The following is a 16,048-nucleotide window of genomic DNA, read 5'->3' as shown; positions in this document are numbered from 1 at the left end:
AATCAATCGTTTGGTTTTCCGGAAGGAGCTCATAATAGAAGACTCCCTTCCAATCCCACCATATACACAACATCACCTTCTTTGGGTGAAGACCGGTCTTTGGTGTGGTTGGTGGTGGTTCATTTCGCTTACCCCACTATCTCTTCCGTTCCACATTATTGTACAATGTCCACTTTCATCGCCTGTCACAATTTGTTTAAAAACGGAACATTTTTGTTTAACTACAGAATCGCATGCAGAAATACAGTCAAGAATTGTGTTTTTTTTTTTAATTTTATTTATTTTATTTATTTTATTTTTGGCTGCGTTGGGTCTTTGCTGCTGCGCACGGGCTTTCTCTAGTTGCGGTGAGCGGGGGCTACTCTTCGTTGCGATGCGCGGGTTTCTCATTGCAGTGGCTTCCCTTGTTGCAGAGCACGGGCTCTAGGTGCGCAGGCTCAGTAGTTGTGGCGCACGAGCTTAGTTGCTCCGCGGCATGTGGGATCCTCCCCGACCAGGGCTCGAACCCGTGTCCCCTGCATTGGCAGGCAGATTCTCAACCACTGCTCCACCAGGGAAGCCCAGGAAGCCTTGTTTTAATTGCTCCTAGAAGGTTTAATAACACTCATGTCTAAAATTGTTGGCTTGGTTCCTTTCTGTTACTTGGTAGTATTTTTAAAAATTCTTGTAATGGTCTAGTCTGCTTTGCTATCATTTCTTGATAGTCAATTTTTATGACATTTTCTTACAAAAGCATTGCACTTCATTGTTAACATGCAGTTTGTAAAATTTTATTTGTTCTGAATCCAGTTAAATCTCTTTTTTTCATTGCTAATATATATTGCTCTCTTTATTAGATTTCCCTTAAGTTTGTAAGCTTTTTCAGTCTTTTCAGAGGGCTGGTAATTGGTTTTCATTATTTGTGCATTTTGCTTACAGTTTCACTAAATTCTACTTTCTTCTGTTTTTTCTAGTTTCTCTTTTGTTTACTTTTTAATGAATGCATTAATGCTGTACTGTTTTCTCTTGCATAGAGTTTTTTCCATATTCTTTTTCCCATATTTGCATTAATGGTAGTCTTAAGGCACGATTCTATATACTGTCAAAAATTGGTCAATAAATGCTGGAGAGGGTGTGGAGAAAAGGGAACACTCTTGCACTGTTGGTGGGAATGTAAATTGATACAGCCACTATGGAGAACAGTATGGAGGTTCCTTAAAACACTAAAAATAGAACTACCATACGACCCAGCAATCCCACTACTGGGCATATACCCTGAGAAAACCATAATTCAAAAAGAGTTATGTACCAAAATGTTCACTGCAGCTCTATTTACAATAGCCAGGACATGGAAGCAACCTAAGTGTCCATGGACAGATGAATGGATAAAGAAGATGTGGCACATATATACAATGGAATATTACTCAGCCATAAAAAGAAATGAAATGGAGGTATTTGTAGTGAGGTGGATGGAGTTAGAGTCTGTCATACAGAGTGAAGTAAGTCAGAAAGAGAAAAACAAATACAGTATGCTAACACATATATATATGGAATCTAAGGGAAAAAAAAAAGGTCATGAAGAACCTAGTGGCAAGACGGGAATAAAGACACAGACCTACTAGAGAATGGACTTGAGGATATGGGGAGGGGGAAGGGTAAGCTGTGACAAAGTGAGAGAGTGGCGTGGACATATATACACTACCAAACGTAAAATAGATAGCTAGTGGGAAGCAACCACATAGCACAGAGAGATCAGCTCTGTGCTTTGTGACCACCTAGAGGGGTGGGATAGGGAGGGTGGGAGGGAGGGAGATGGCAAGAGGGAAGAGATATGGGAACATAATGTATATGTATAACTGATTCACTTTGTTATAAAGCAGAAAGTAACACACCATTGTAAAGCAATTATACTCCAATAAAGATGTTAAAAAAAAATTGGTCAGATTAATACGCAAGGACTCTTTTTTTTCCGCGGCATGTGGGATCTTCCCGGACCAGGGCTCGAACCCGTGTCCCCTGCATTGGCGGGAGGATTCTAAACCACTGCACCACCAGGGAAGTCCCTACCCAAGGACTCTTAACATTGCTGATGGTATTTTTAAATTGCTGAAAGGGCTTTTTAGAAGACATTTTGTCCATTTTCATCAGTAAGTTTACATTCACTTTAACCTAGCAAACACACGCCACCATCTTACATTTTTTTCCTGCTTAAGCAGACAAAAAAGGGTATATTTTTAGGTTTATCAATTCTTACCATTATGGACTGGTTTATATACATGGTGGTACATGTATTTAGTAGAACAGTATGCAGCCATTTAAATTGAATGAGTTGTAGTGACATGGAAAAGATAAAGGAGATTATATGGTGCATATTACAATTGAAAAAACAAGTTAACTTCATTCTTGTCAAAATATGCTCATAAAAATCTTGAAATTTTCAGGTTTTATTTATATATTTTTTCTTAAATTTTATATATTTAAGGTGTACAACATAATCTGTTATACATAGTGAAATGATTTCTACAGTCAAGCATTATCTCCTCACATAGTTTCCCTTTTCTGTGTGATGAGTGCACCTGAAATCTACTCTCTTAGCATATTTCCACTACTCATTACAATATTACTAACTATAACTGTCATGCCTATACATTGCCCCATAAAAATCTTGAAGAGTAGTCACTAAATTCCTAATAGTGATCAATCTCTGATGGGCAATATTAGAACTTTTACTAAGCACATGCACGTGATTAAATTGTTGTACATTGAGCTCTGGGTTTGGTTTTTTTTGTTATTTTGTTTTGTTTGAGCCTTTGAAGTTTTGCTTTTAATACCTGTGAAGAATCTCTCAGTTTCTTATATTTTTCATCTTTTTTTTAGCTACTGAAGTGGTGACTGTGTTTGTATTTCAAGAACCATCATTGCTCTCCTCACTCCAGGACAATGGATTGACAGATGTCATGCTGCATGCACTGCTGATCAAAGACGTGAGACCTTTCTGCTGATCTGTAAAGAATGCTCCATGCATACCCCTTTCCATAAAATGTACAGACATATACACACACACACTTGAAAAGCAGTCTTATGGCATGAAAATCCTATCTTTTGTTTTCTATATGTAGTATTGAAACTATTGGAGGGTGGGGGGAAGGGATAGTTAGGGAGTGTGGGATTGACATGTACACACTGCTGTATTTAAAATGGATAACCAATAAGGACCTACTGTATAACACAGGGAACTCTGCTCAATATTCTGTAACAACCTAAATGGGAAAAGAATTTGAAAAAGAATAGATACATGTATATGTATAACTGAAGCACTTTGCTGTACACCTGCAAACTATCACAACATTGTTAATCAACTATACTCCAATGTAAAATTAAAAGTATTTTAAAAAAGAAAGAAACCATTGGGACCTGGTCATCAAGATCCCTTTGATCTCTCTGTGTAGTACACCTGGCCAAAGTTTCCTAACTCTGTACCTGGACTCTTTCAGATGTCTTCAAGCTCACTTTATTTTCTCTCTAGGTTCCTGCTACCCGTGAAGTCCTTGGCTCTCTCCCAAATGTATTCAGTGCACTCTGCTTGAATGCCCGAGGTCTTCAGTCATTTGTACAGTGTCAGCCTTTTGAACGTCTCTTCAAAGTTCTTCTGTCTCCAGATTACCTCCCAGCCATGCGGAGGAGGAGGAGTTCTGATCCTCTAGGTAAGTAAGGATTTGCCTTAAAATAAATAATTGGTTGGCTGTTGTGCCGAGAGTTAGGTGATTATCAGGCCACCAATTGGCAAGGAAACTCTTCCTTGACCTCACTTCATGTCTCTGGCTAGGTGTGCTAAGCTTAATGGGAATTATCACCATATAGTCTATTGCAGGGAGAAAAGAATACTTCATCCTTAGCCTCTGCTTATAATATTTCCATGCTTCTGAACAGTTCACTGTTAAATGTACTGTTACAGTGCTGGTGAGAAATAGGTATTAGAAAACCAGCAGTAGATTTTCAGGTCCACCATCTAGTCTTCAGCAACAGGAGATCCTGGTAATCTTCTGTTCTAATATCCAAGTCCCTAAGATAGTCACAAATTAATAGATTTCCTTCTCAGTGTATTTGAGACCAGATCATTGAGGCGTAGCAAGAAGGAAGGGTTCCAGAAAGAATCCAGTTTTCAAAAATGTGCTTTGTGCTTTGTCACCACTGTAGCATTTTAGCCACTGCCATTCTTTACCGGGGCAGTCAGGGTTAATGGTTTATGGTTCTTTCGTTTCTCGTTCTCTCTTCACGCTACAATACTAGTTCAGACCTTGACAGTAGAGATTACTAGGGTAGAATTTAGCATACATGATTACCTTAAAGTGTGTTTACTAGACTGATAAATTTCTTTCCTCCTCCCCAGTGATTTGGTTGCAGAGGTTGGTGTGAATTCGTTTGAGAAAGCATGGCATTAGAAAATCACAACAACCAGCTCAGTTTCTTCTTTCCTCCTTATATTGGCACCAAAAAAAAAAAAAAAATAGCCCAAGCTCTATTTTCTTCAGTCTTTCTAACAGTTCCATTTTTGGCTTTAAGGGGATACTGCCTCCAACCTTGGGAGTGCTGTTGATGAGCTCATGAGACATCAGCCAACCCTCAAAACAGATGCAACGACTGCGATCATCAAGGTGGGAAGTGATACGGCTGTGACCATGGGCATGAGAGAGCATTGAAGTCGGAGTTTTTAGGAAAAGGCATGACCTACTGGAGGTCATTTGGATTCTTAGACTGTGCCTATAAGAGGATTATGTCTGCCTCATTTTCTCCAAGTCCTTGGGTTGGTCCTTTACCCCACCCCCAAAAAAAGTCACTTAAGTATTGCTTTCTTATACAGGATACTAAGAAGTTGCCAAGGCTTAGCTTCTGTTTGTAAAAGCATATTACCCTTTCTAATCTTTGTTGCTTGGTTTTTGTTTGGGGTTTTTTTTCCCCACATTTACTGGCCCTGCCAGTTGCCCCTTAGGATTGTTGAAACTGGTAAATGAGTTACTGGTGGTTGGTGAATTAGAACATGGAGTCACATCAGTCAGTCAGTCACTTAACAGCCATGTGACACTGAAGAAGTTATTTAACTTCATAGGACTTCAGTTTCCTTGTTTGTAAAATGAAATTAATGACTATATTCCAGGAATAGTGTATATAACACGTATATAAAGTGTTTTGGCACTTCTGTATATAGCACATAGAAAGTGCTTCAAAAATGTTAGTCATCTCCCCATTCCTTAATTAGTAATAAGTAATCTTGTTTCCTTTGCCTTTCAGTTACTTGAAGAAATCTGTAACCTTGGAAGAGACCCTAAATACATCTGTCAGAAGCCATCAATCCAGAAGGCAGATGGCACTGCCACTGCTCCTCCCCCAAGATCTAATCATGCTGCAGAAGAGGCCTCTAGTGAGGATGAGGAGGAAGAGGAAGTACAGGCCATGCAGAGCTTTAATTCTACCCAGCAGAATGAAACTGAGCCTAATCAGCAGTAAGTGTTCACAAGACAGGTTCTCTAGCCTTGTGATCTTGAGCATGTTGTTTTCATCTGTAAAAATGAGGGAGTTGGATTAGATCCAGCTATAAGGTTCTTCCAGCCCTAAATGTCTGTAATTTATCTTTCTTTGACCCTTGTGTGTCGTTTGTGCTTTGGTGTTTAATTGTTTTGGTTGCTTTAGCAAGCTTTCTTTTTTAAACGCTGTTCATGAAATTGAATCAGAATTCAGTATATCAAATTAAAAGGCCTTCTTCAGAGGATTTCCCTTTGTTGATTTGGTATTCCATGTCATCGACTGCTTGATTGTTTTCTATAAGTGAGCATACATTAAACACGTTGCACTTTCGAAGCCTATCTCCTAAGAAGTTCTTAAGAGTTACAGGGATTTGTTGTTGGTCGGTCTCTGTTTTTGTTTATTTCATCTGTTCATTCCAGATACATCAGAAGGCTTTGGAATGTACTATATGATTGTAACTAGGCACAGTAGATTTTCCTTGTATTTATTTGAGGTTTGTTCTACATGAAAATTGATTACCTGGATGGTGAGATGGGGATGGGGGTGAGCTTAAAGACTGCTGGTAGACCTGGTTCTTCGAGCTTACAGTGTTCGCATGCAAGGGATGAAAAGCAACTGCTGTAGCTGTAACTCTTAATCACCTTCATGCTCGAAATGGGCATGATCCCTCTGGACAGTCATGCAGTCTTTAATAAGTGCTCTTTTGGTGTATATATAGAAGTAGTTCTGAGAAAAGCATGAGCATTTTAGGTGTGGATATGAATGGGTTTGAGCTCATCTCAAAGGGTGGCTTGGGACTTAAGAGAAGATTATGGTGGAGTAGACAGCAGGAGCGAAGGTCTAGAATCCAAAACAGGTATGCCCTCTTGGAACTCTAGAAAGTAATGAGCCTGTTGGTATGAATTTTTTGGAGGGGAGAGGCATTGTGTTTTAAGTATATTGCTTTCTTGGGCAGATATATTTTCATTGTCTGAGAAGGCGACCCTGCCTTCATCTAGCACCATCTTCTGTTTTGATTAAAATGTTCTCTTTCTGAGAGGAGGTGTTGTAGAGTGCTGGTAGTAACATAGTGAGTTCAGTTTGTATAAAACTGTCAAGCTGTTCACTTAAGTTTATGCACCTTTTGCTTGTATGTTGTGTGTCAATAAAAAGTTCACACACACAAAAAAAAAATGTTCTCTTTCTGGAAAAGGAGGATACCCTAAAAGGAAGCAGGACTTTATTTGCAAAGGAGTCGGAATCTTAGTGCTTCGTTGCCACGTCCTTGATTGTCAGCCATCCTGCTGGCATAGGATTCCCGTTCCTGGCTACAAACTAGGGATGGATTTCTTGAATGTTAGTAGTGGTGGTGGTTTTGAGTCAAGCTGTGTACATTCGTCTGGATATAACTTTTCGACCTGGATTTCTTTTTTTTTTTTTTTAATCAGTCATCAGTTTTATACACATCACTGTATACATGTCAATCCCAATCGCCCAGTTCAGCACACCACCATCCCCACCCCACCGCAGTTTTCCCCCGTTGGTGTCCATACGTTTGGTCTCTACATCTGTGTCTCAACTTCTGCCCTGCAAACCGGTTCATCTGTACCATTTTTCTAGGTTTCACATACATGCGTTAATATACGATATTTGTTTTTCTCTTTCTGACTTACTTCACTCTGTATGACAGTCTCTAGATCCATCCACGTCTCAACAAATGACTCAATTTTGTTCCTTTTTATGGCTGAATAATATTCCATTGTATATATATATACATGTATATAACTTCTTTATCCATTCACGACCTGGATTTCTTAATACCTTTTGTCTAACATGCCCAGATTTTAAGCTGCCTTGGTAAATTGACATTTTCTCAAGCCCTCATATGTCTTCACTCTGCATGCTTTTCTTGGAATATCATGAGTCACTGTATATTCTATTCATATTTATCCCCCATCCTCAAATTATCTTATCTCCTTCTTTTTTTTTTTTTTTTTAAATATTACAGCTACTTTTATTTTTAAATTAATTTATTTATGGCTGTGTTGGGTCTTCGTTTCTGTGCAAGGGCTTTCTCCAGTTGCGGCAAGCGGGGGCCACTCTTCATCACGGTGCGCGGGCCTCTCACTATCGCGGCCTCTCTTGTTGCGGAGCACAGGCTCCAGACGCACAGACTCAGTAATTGTGGCTCACGGGCCCAGCCGCTCCACGGCATGTGGAATCTTCCCAGACCAGGGCTCGAACCCGTGTCCCCTGCATTGGCAGGCAGACTCTCAACCACTGCGCCACCAGGGAAGCCCTCTTATCTCCTTCTTTTCCATCTACCAAATTCCTACAAGTCCAGCTCAAGTGTCTTACTCTTAAAAGAACTTTTTTTAACCTCCAAATAGGAAGTTGATCTTTTGTGTTCTTCCAACAGTTTTGTTAAAATTATTTATATATTCTAATGGTTTCCCCCACTAATCTACATAGTTCTCCAAGGCAGGAACAATGTCTCATTCAACAGTGTATCCCGATCACTTTGTATATAGTAAGTAATCAGTCAATAACTGTTTATTTAGTGAGTTGATAAAATGAATCAAGAGTATTAGATTAAGGAGTCCCCGAGTCTTAAATGCCAAGAGAGCTGGGCCTAATGAAACATGAACAAGAATGAAGAAATAGTTAAAATCTAGACCCACAACATTAATACTCTATCATAGTATTAGTCATATGTAGCTTCTAAGCTGCAAAGGACTCTAATAGTTGCTGTTCCATGGTATTGATGTTCTTCTGTATCTTGCATGGTCTGGGTGTTCATCAGCACCTCATTCGCATAACATATCTAAGAATCTCACAAATATTGACACATGTACTTTTCTACTCCTGCCACCTTCACAAGCTTCAATTGGGTCATTACGTGGATTATTAGAGCTGGAAGGGAACACAAAAGACTATCTAAACTCAACCTACGTTTTGAAAGCCACTATCTATTAAAGGTAAAATTCTTTTATCTCCTTATCCCAGGTAGTTGTTATGGTGGGAGTTGCTATGTACTTTCTGCCAATATGGGAAAGTGGCTTCGAAAAATTTGCAGTGTGTGCCACCCCTCTCCCCAAAAGTCTTGTTTGTATCCTTCCCCCACCCAACGCAAAATTCTTCAATGGGACTCCCGAACAAATTCTGGTTTCCCATGCCCACATCTGTTTTCCAATGCCTTAAATACACGCATGAGTAAATTTTTTCCATTAATTTTAATTGAGGTATATAATTCCTATGCAGTAAATGGTACAGATTTTAAATTTCCTATTTCCCTACCCTAAAATGGGGCAGCTACCTATCTTATTTCTGTCATTCATAGAATAAGTTTGCCTGTTCTGGAACATCGTATAAATAGAATAAATGGAGTCTTATATGTATATCATATCTAATGTATATACTTTCTTGTTTCTGGCTTTTGTTGCATAGCGTATTTTTGAGATTCATCCATGTTGTGTCTATCAGTATGTTGTTTTTGTTGCTGAATAGTATTCCATTGTATGAATATACTACAGCATTTATCCACTCACCTGTTGACGAAGTTTTGAGTTTTCTTTTTTTTTTTCTTTTTTCCAGACTAAGACAGTGTTCTTTTCCCTTGGTTTTGTCCCCAAAATCAGCAGCTAGCATTGAATAAAATGATTGATTGTATTTGATCTTGAGACACATGGTTTTGTGCTACAAATCTGCAATAAGGAAACTTAGGCATTACAGTCTACCCCAAATACATGGAGTTCTGTTCTACATTCAAAGGCATTCACCACAAGTAGTTCTAAATACTTGTCTTTTGGCCTCTTTCTTCTGCCTTCTGAATTGTTTGAGCTCAGCAAAACTGATATTGCTGGGGGTGAATATACTTGCCAGTAAGTAACCAAGGTTTTCAGTTGGGGCACCATGGTTTATTTTTGTGATTGATTCCATTTATTTTGCCTAACTTAACCACCTACCCTGAACAACTTGAAAGAAATGGGTTATATATATCCATGTTGTCTTTGTAACTTGAATAACAACTGTCTGGGCCTTAAAGGCGTCACATGCAGAGAAACAGTTGTTCCCTGAATCGTGGCCCACTGGGAGGGCTCTTTTGCCAAAGGCAGCTGTGTCTCCTCAGGAGTGGGAAGAAAGACCTGATTTTCCAGCCCCCACCCCCGCCCCCCCCCACCGAAAAACCCCAAAACATGAGATCTGTTGTCCTGTACCCGTGTACTATGACACTCAATTGGAATCCTTCTCCTCTACATCTGATTAAGGGCTCCAACATCATAAATACACATGTAAAAGTGACTAGAGTTAAAATTAAGTTTGGGAATGTGTGTCTGTTTTGGAGAAGGCGGAGAGGCAGCAGTTTTTAATTTGACAGTTAAGATAAATTTGTTTCATTCTTCATGGAAATGCAGTCTTCCATTGTTTCAAAGATGCTATGGGTCAAAGTTTCATATCAGGTTAGGATTAGAATGACTTTTCTTAAAACCAGTGGTAGGGGGATTTCTACTGAAGAAAGTTGATCATTTTTACTATTCCTATATGATGCCCTGAGCCTGGAAGCCAAAAAGATGAGGGTGGGGAGAAAAGTGGTTACTGAACAAGTTCATTACTGGAGTTTAAGAACCACTGTTGGTTTGTTTTCTCTCTTGTTCTCTCCAACTTCCATCTAGCAAATGAAGAAAGTACATTTCATGATGGTGCTTTGGGTCTTTACCATTATATTTGGCTTCTGCAAAGGAGCAGGTATCTCCCTGGGCTTAGAGCCACACGTGTACTTCTTAGCTGTAGAGGTGGATCTCTGAGTTCTTCCCAGGGAGGTGCAGTCAAGCTGGGGTGGATAATTGGTGTAAGTAGCAGGAAATGTGGCAGTGATTCTGCAGAGGAAGTTTACAGTCAGGGAAGGGTTTGCAATCTTCCCATGGAATCATTTCACTCCTGGCTTATATATAGGTCCTCCCTTTGTACAAAGTTCTTCCCCAGATTCTTCATTGAGCATGTTCACAACATCCTACCCAAGCCCCCTAGCTCGAGATATTTTAGCTCTAAAGCAGTTCGTCATGCCTCTCCACTCTCTTTGCCTATTGCCTAGTCTCCATTTTGCTGCCACATATCCCCATGCCTGGCAAATCTTTGTTCACATTTTATCTTGCTCAGAGACGAAATTATTTCTTGCCAATTTTTCTGCCTTCTCCCCCTACCTCTCCCTTCTTCTATCTCTGCCCTTTTCTCCCAAATTTCTCCCAAGGGCCTATATCTAAACTGTTCCTTATTCAACTCAAGTTTTGTCCTTTTCTAGGGTTTATGTTTTAGGTAGATTTTGTTTCATTTCAATATACTTTGTGGAGTTTTTCCCTCTGTTTATTTCTTACAAAAGCCAAGGTGTAGCCATTGGTCTAAAGGCTGCATTTTCTGCAGCTATGGCATTATTGCAGCCTTCTTATCTTCAATGCATCATTGAAGCACCTGAAGCAAAAGGACCTGATCACAATTTTTGGGTAGTTCAGGAAAAGGTTGTTAGAGAAGGAGGCCTTGGGTGTTGCTTTCATCTTTGACCAACTTTGACTATTCTGAATGGTTTACCAATCTAAGCATGGATTCTTGACCAAAATTAAATTCCATTTCCTGTTCTCTATAACATTAAATCTGATTCAAGAACACGGTAAGATGTTTATGTATTTGTTTCTTTGCCTAGCTCCTTTCTTCAAGCAAATATTTAAATAGTCTCTTAATTGAACTTGCTTATTTTTAGTATTTTCATATTGATGAATTCCTCCTACAGTAGTTTGCCTAAGATAGAATAATTTCTTTTGCGATATGTACAAGTGCTGAGTTTGTGAAAGCTTGGTTTTTCCTTTTGTGCTCTCAACCTACTCAGGCTAGGAAAGCTACCTTCAGAATTGATTTCAGCTCTTTTCTTTTTCCTTCTTTTTTTTTTTCTGTGCTATATACTAAAGGCTATAAGTCTCACTGAGAGAAAGGACTAGAATTTCACGGTTTCCTTTTCTTCGCTTTGTTCTTTTGCACTGGTATTGTGAATTTCTGTGAAACTCACTCTTTTCTCCCTTAACAGGGTTGTTGGTACAGAGGAACGTATTCCTATTCCCCTCATGGATTACATCCTTAATGTGGTAAGATTAATGGTAGGGCGATCTGAGTAAAGGTGTGTGCTCTTCTGGAAAATGTGTGGGGTTACCAAATAGTCTGATGACTTGTGTTTATTTTCACTGGGGCCCTTAAAGTGCAGAGAGCAGCGGGGAAAGATGTGTAAACCTTGTTCTGTGTGATTTGCCAAAAATTAGCTAACAGTCCCTTTTTGAATATTCCCAATTTTCTGTTGATTCCCCTTTGGAATCCAAACAGGAGGAGAATGGGCTTTGTTAGGCCAGTCCAGTATTATGTTCCTTGAGTGTGTCCCAACATATTTTTTTCCCGTTACTTGCCATTTTTTTCCCATTAACTTCTCTTTTACCAATAATAATAATAATAATAAAAATGTGGTGTTTTCTTTTAACTTCTGTGTGTGTCTCACAGGAAAAAAGGAAGAGTTTGAATTTTCCCAGAGTTATTTACCTATAAGGGGAAGCCCATTTAGCATTTGTTCTAGCCCAGTAAGCACTTCCAGACTTCCAAAGATGGTTTCTCTTTTGCCTGTGTGTTTGTTTCCTGTATTTTACTTTCTTACCCTTACAAAATGCTCTGTTTAGTCTGAATCACTCTTCCAGAGTTCTAGGTTTCATTTGCATTATGAGCATATTTGAAGAAAAGTATCCATGATGTTTGCTTCCAGGGGAGAGGCAACACATTATCTGCAAGAAGCACTAAATGAGCAAATTAAGAGATTAGACCTGATTCTGCCACTAATTCATGGTGTGGCCCTGAGCAAGTCATTTAACCTCTCTGTGCTTCTCAGATTATGTGACTTTAGGTGTGGCTGAAAAGATATATTGGGAAGAAGTTGTAATTCCTTATTTTCTGGATGTTTAGGGGTCATTTCATGTACCTATTACTGCTTACTTGAGGTTTTGATATTCTAGAAAATACTGGTTTCATGACTATAAGGTTACCCCTGTCCTAATTCCAAGCTGGCATTTTAGTTCCAAGTGTCAGGCTCTAACTTTTTTTTTAAATTTTTATTACCTAGATGAAATTTGTGGAATCTATTCTGAGCAACAATACAACCGATGACCACTGCCAGGAATTTGTGAATCAGAAAGGACTCTTGCCTTTGGTTACCATTTTGGGTCTTCCCAATCTGCCCATTGACTTTCCCACATCTGCAGCCTGTCAGGCTGTTGCAGGTGTCTGCAAATCCATATTGGTAAGAAGCATCTGGCCGAATATTTTCATTTCTTTTAGAAATCAATTTTGCAATACTTCTATATACGTGTTTTTACTGTGGTCTCCCCTTCAACTAAAACATAATGAAGAAATTTGAGGTTATGTACTATAAGTGGATTTTGTGACCAATAAATAGTGTGCCACGTTATTTCTCATTGAAAAGTCAAAGTGTTTGTTCTTTGTTCCTGAATTTGGTATATAGTTCTAACATATGAGTTTTTTGGAAGGGAAAATAAATCTCCAAGAAAGCTTTGGAAGTGGGTTTTAACACAGTCTGGTTTGTTTAGCCATGTATTTTTTTCCCCTTTCTCAGACTTGATAGTTGTGTATTTTAAGCATGATTGACCTGTAGTTCATTGCTCAAATTTTGCCCAAAAATGAAGTTGCTTTATTTTAAATAGTGGTAAAAGAGATATAACATGATATTTACCGCTTTAACCGTTTTTAAGTGTATAGTTTAATAGTGTTTGGTACATCACATTGTTGTGAAACCCATCTCCAGAACTCTCTTCCTCTTGTAAAACTGAAATTTGCACCCATTAAACAACAACTTTCAATTCCCCTCTCCTTACCAGCCCCTGGTAACCACCATTCTACTTTCTGTCTCTGAATTTTGACTGTTTGAGGTATGTCATGTAAGTTGAATTCATGAAGTACTTGTCTTTCTATGACTGGCTTAATTTGCTTAGCATAATTTTCTCAAGATTCATCCATGTTGTAGCATATGTTAGAATTTTCTTCCTTTTTTAAGGCTGAATAATAGTCCAGTGTATGTTTAAAGTGCATTTTGTTTATCCATTCATTCACTGATAGACATTTTGGTTGCTTCCACTTCTTACGAATAGTGCTGCTACAAACATGGGTGTGTTCTCCAGACCCTGCTTTTGTGTATGGTGAAAACACTTAAGATCTACTCTCTTAGCAAATTTCTAGTATATAATACAGTATTATTAACTATAGTCACCACGCTATACATTAGATCCCCAGAACTTATTCATCTTATAACTGAAGGTTTATACCCTTTGACCAACATCTCCGCAACTTCCCCCAGCCCCTGGCAACCACCGTTCTACTCTCTGGTTCTGAGTTTGACTTTAAAGTGAGATCATACTCAAGGCTCTGCTTTCAGTTATTTTGGTTATCTACCCAGAAGTAGGATTTGCTAGATCATTTGGTAGTTCTGTTTTTAATTTTTTGAGGAACTGCCATACTGTATTATTCACAACATCTCTACCGTTTCACATTCCAACCAGCAAAGCACAAGGGTTGATTTCTCTGTGTCCTCACCAATACTTGTTAATTTCTAGTTTTTTCATACTAGCCAACCTAATGGATGTGAAATGAGATCTCGTGGTTTTCGTTTGCATTTCTCTGTTGATTAGCGATGTTGAGCATCTTTTCATGTGCCTGTTGGCCATCTGTATGTCTTCTTTAGAAAATGTCTGTTCAGGGCCTTTGCCCATTTTTTTTTTCCAAAACAGTACATTTTATTTGACAACAGACTCCCCAGTTTGTCTCAGTTGTGACATATAGATGGCTTTAGATTGCTTTTTTGGTGGTCACCCATGCTGAACAAGATTTTTCAATCTTCAAAACAACCAAGGCTCAGAGATTCTGCGTTTCACTTCAGTTCACAAATCCAAGTGTGTCCTCCATTCACTGGAGCATTTTGGCATAGATTCCCTTTGAGGTAGAAGGGTAGAGATGAAGCCGTTCCTCCAAGTTCAAAGAAATAAGGTATTGCTGGCTGGTGCTTCTCAGAAGGCTGGCACATCTGTGTGTTTCTTGCCTAATTCTTCTCATTGGCCTGGAGCGTCTCTTCACATTTTCTCTAGATAGCCTGGCACTTTTTTTTCCCCTCAATTGCCTGATGCTTTCCTTCTCTCATCAGCCTAGAGCTTCTGAGGAAAAGGGAGAGCCCATTTTTTAATAGGGTTGTCTATTTTTGTTGTTGAGTTGTAAGAATCCTTAATATATTTTGGATATTAATCCCTTATCAGATAAATGATTTGCAGATTATTTTCTCCCATTCCATGAGTTGCTTTTCACTCTTGGTAGTGTCATTTGATGTGAAAAAGGGTTTTAATTTTGATGAAGTCCAGTTTGTTTTTTGTGGGGGTTTTTTGTTGTTTAGTTTTTGCTTTTTACTTTTCATTGCCTGTGCTTTTGGTGTCGTACCTAAGAAATCACTGCCAAATCCGGTGTCATGCAGCTTTTATCCTATGGCTTTTTCTAAGTGTTTTATACTTTTAGCTCTTATATTTAGGTCTTTGATCTATTTTGAGTTAATTTTTTGTATGGTGTAAGGTAAGGTTCAGCTTCATTCTTTTGCATGTGGGTATCCAGTTTTCCCAACACTGTTTGTTGAAACGATTGTCCTTTCTCTATTGTACCCTTGTTTTGGCAACCTTGTCACAAATCATTTGACCATATATGCAAGGGTTTATTTTGGGGCTCTCTGTTCTGTTGGTGTTGATGTCTGTCTTTATGCCAGTACTACACTTTTGATAACTGTAGCTTTGTGGTAAGTTTGCAAATCTGGGGATGTGAGACCTCTAACTTTGTTCTCTTTTAAGATAGCTATATCTATTTGGGGTCCCTAGAGATTCTGTACGAATTTTAAGAGAGATATTTCTGTTTCTGAAAAAAAAAACCATTGGGATTTTTATAGGAATTGGATTAAATCTGTGAAGCTTATTTATTAGCTGAGTTGTGCAATGATAAGTAATTTCTGCTAAAAATCAGAAATCCAATTTCTTGCGGACTTGGAAAGATCCATAATTGTGACATCTGCATTTGATATTTTATTTTGCTTTTCTTTTTGCAAATATTTAATTAAGTGCTATTTATGAGAGAGAGAGGGGGGAAAGGGCTGCTCCATCTTTATCCTACCTGTAAGATACTGTGTGAGGGTGGATAGATTTATTTAAAGCCGTAGGAAAGGCACATAAGTTCTCCTTTCTTTGAATGGCAAGTGATAGTGTTCACTGTCAAGATTTTTCTTCATACTCAGAAAGAAATTGCAGGGGCCATATAATCCTTGAGTTGTCTCCAAAATAAGAAAATGCCTAGCTGATGCCTATCCTAGAATTGTCTCTCTTATTGTGGTAAGAAAAAAACGTTTGTAATAGTGGTTCATTTCCATGCTTTGGAACCTTGCCTAACATTGCTCCCTGTTGTGCAAAATTTGGAATTAATCTTACAGCATGGAGTCCTTGCTGTAACA

At 38.7% G+C, this 16,048-nt stretch overlaps 1 protein-coding gene across 12 annotated transcripts in view; it reads left to right on the top strand.

Annotated features, from left to right (window-relative positions):
- Positions 1 to 16,048, top strand: part of HUWE1 (HECT, UBA and WWE domain containing E3 ubiquitin protein ligase 1) — a 138,858-nt gene that overhangs the window by 58,597 nt on the left and 64,213 nt on the right. For all 12 annotated transcript variants that reach the window (XM_036840528.1, XM_036840526.1, XM_036840532.1 and 9 more), the window contains 6 exons: positions 2,857 to 2,963; positions 3,506 to 3,683; positions 4,543 to 4,634; positions 5,269 to 5,480; positions 11,555 to 11,612; positions 12,626 to 12,802. In XM_036840528.1, the coding sequence (XP_036696423.1) occupies positions 2,857 to 2,963; positions 3,506 to 3,683; positions 4,543 to 4,634; positions 5,269 to 5,480; positions 11,555 to 11,612; positions 12,626 to 12,802 (824 nt within the window). The remainder of the gene's footprint in view (positions 1 to 2,856; positions 2,964 to 3,505; positions 3,684 to 4,542; positions 4,635 to 5,268; positions 5,481 to 11,554; positions 11,613 to 12,625; positions 12,803 to 16,048) is intronic.

Source organism: Balaenoptera musculus, chromosome X (assembly GCF_009873245.2).
Source record: "Balaenoptera musculus isolate JJ_BM4_2016_0621 chromosome X, mBalMus1.pri.v3, whole genome shotgun sequence".
In the NCBI taxonomy this organism is placed as follows: Eukaryota; Metazoa; Chordata; class Mammalia; order Artiodactyla; family Balaenopteridae; genus Balaenoptera; species Balaenoptera musculus.
The sequence above is the reverse complement of the archived record's forward strand: the minus strand, read 5'-3'. Positions and strand labels throughout refer to the sequence as shown.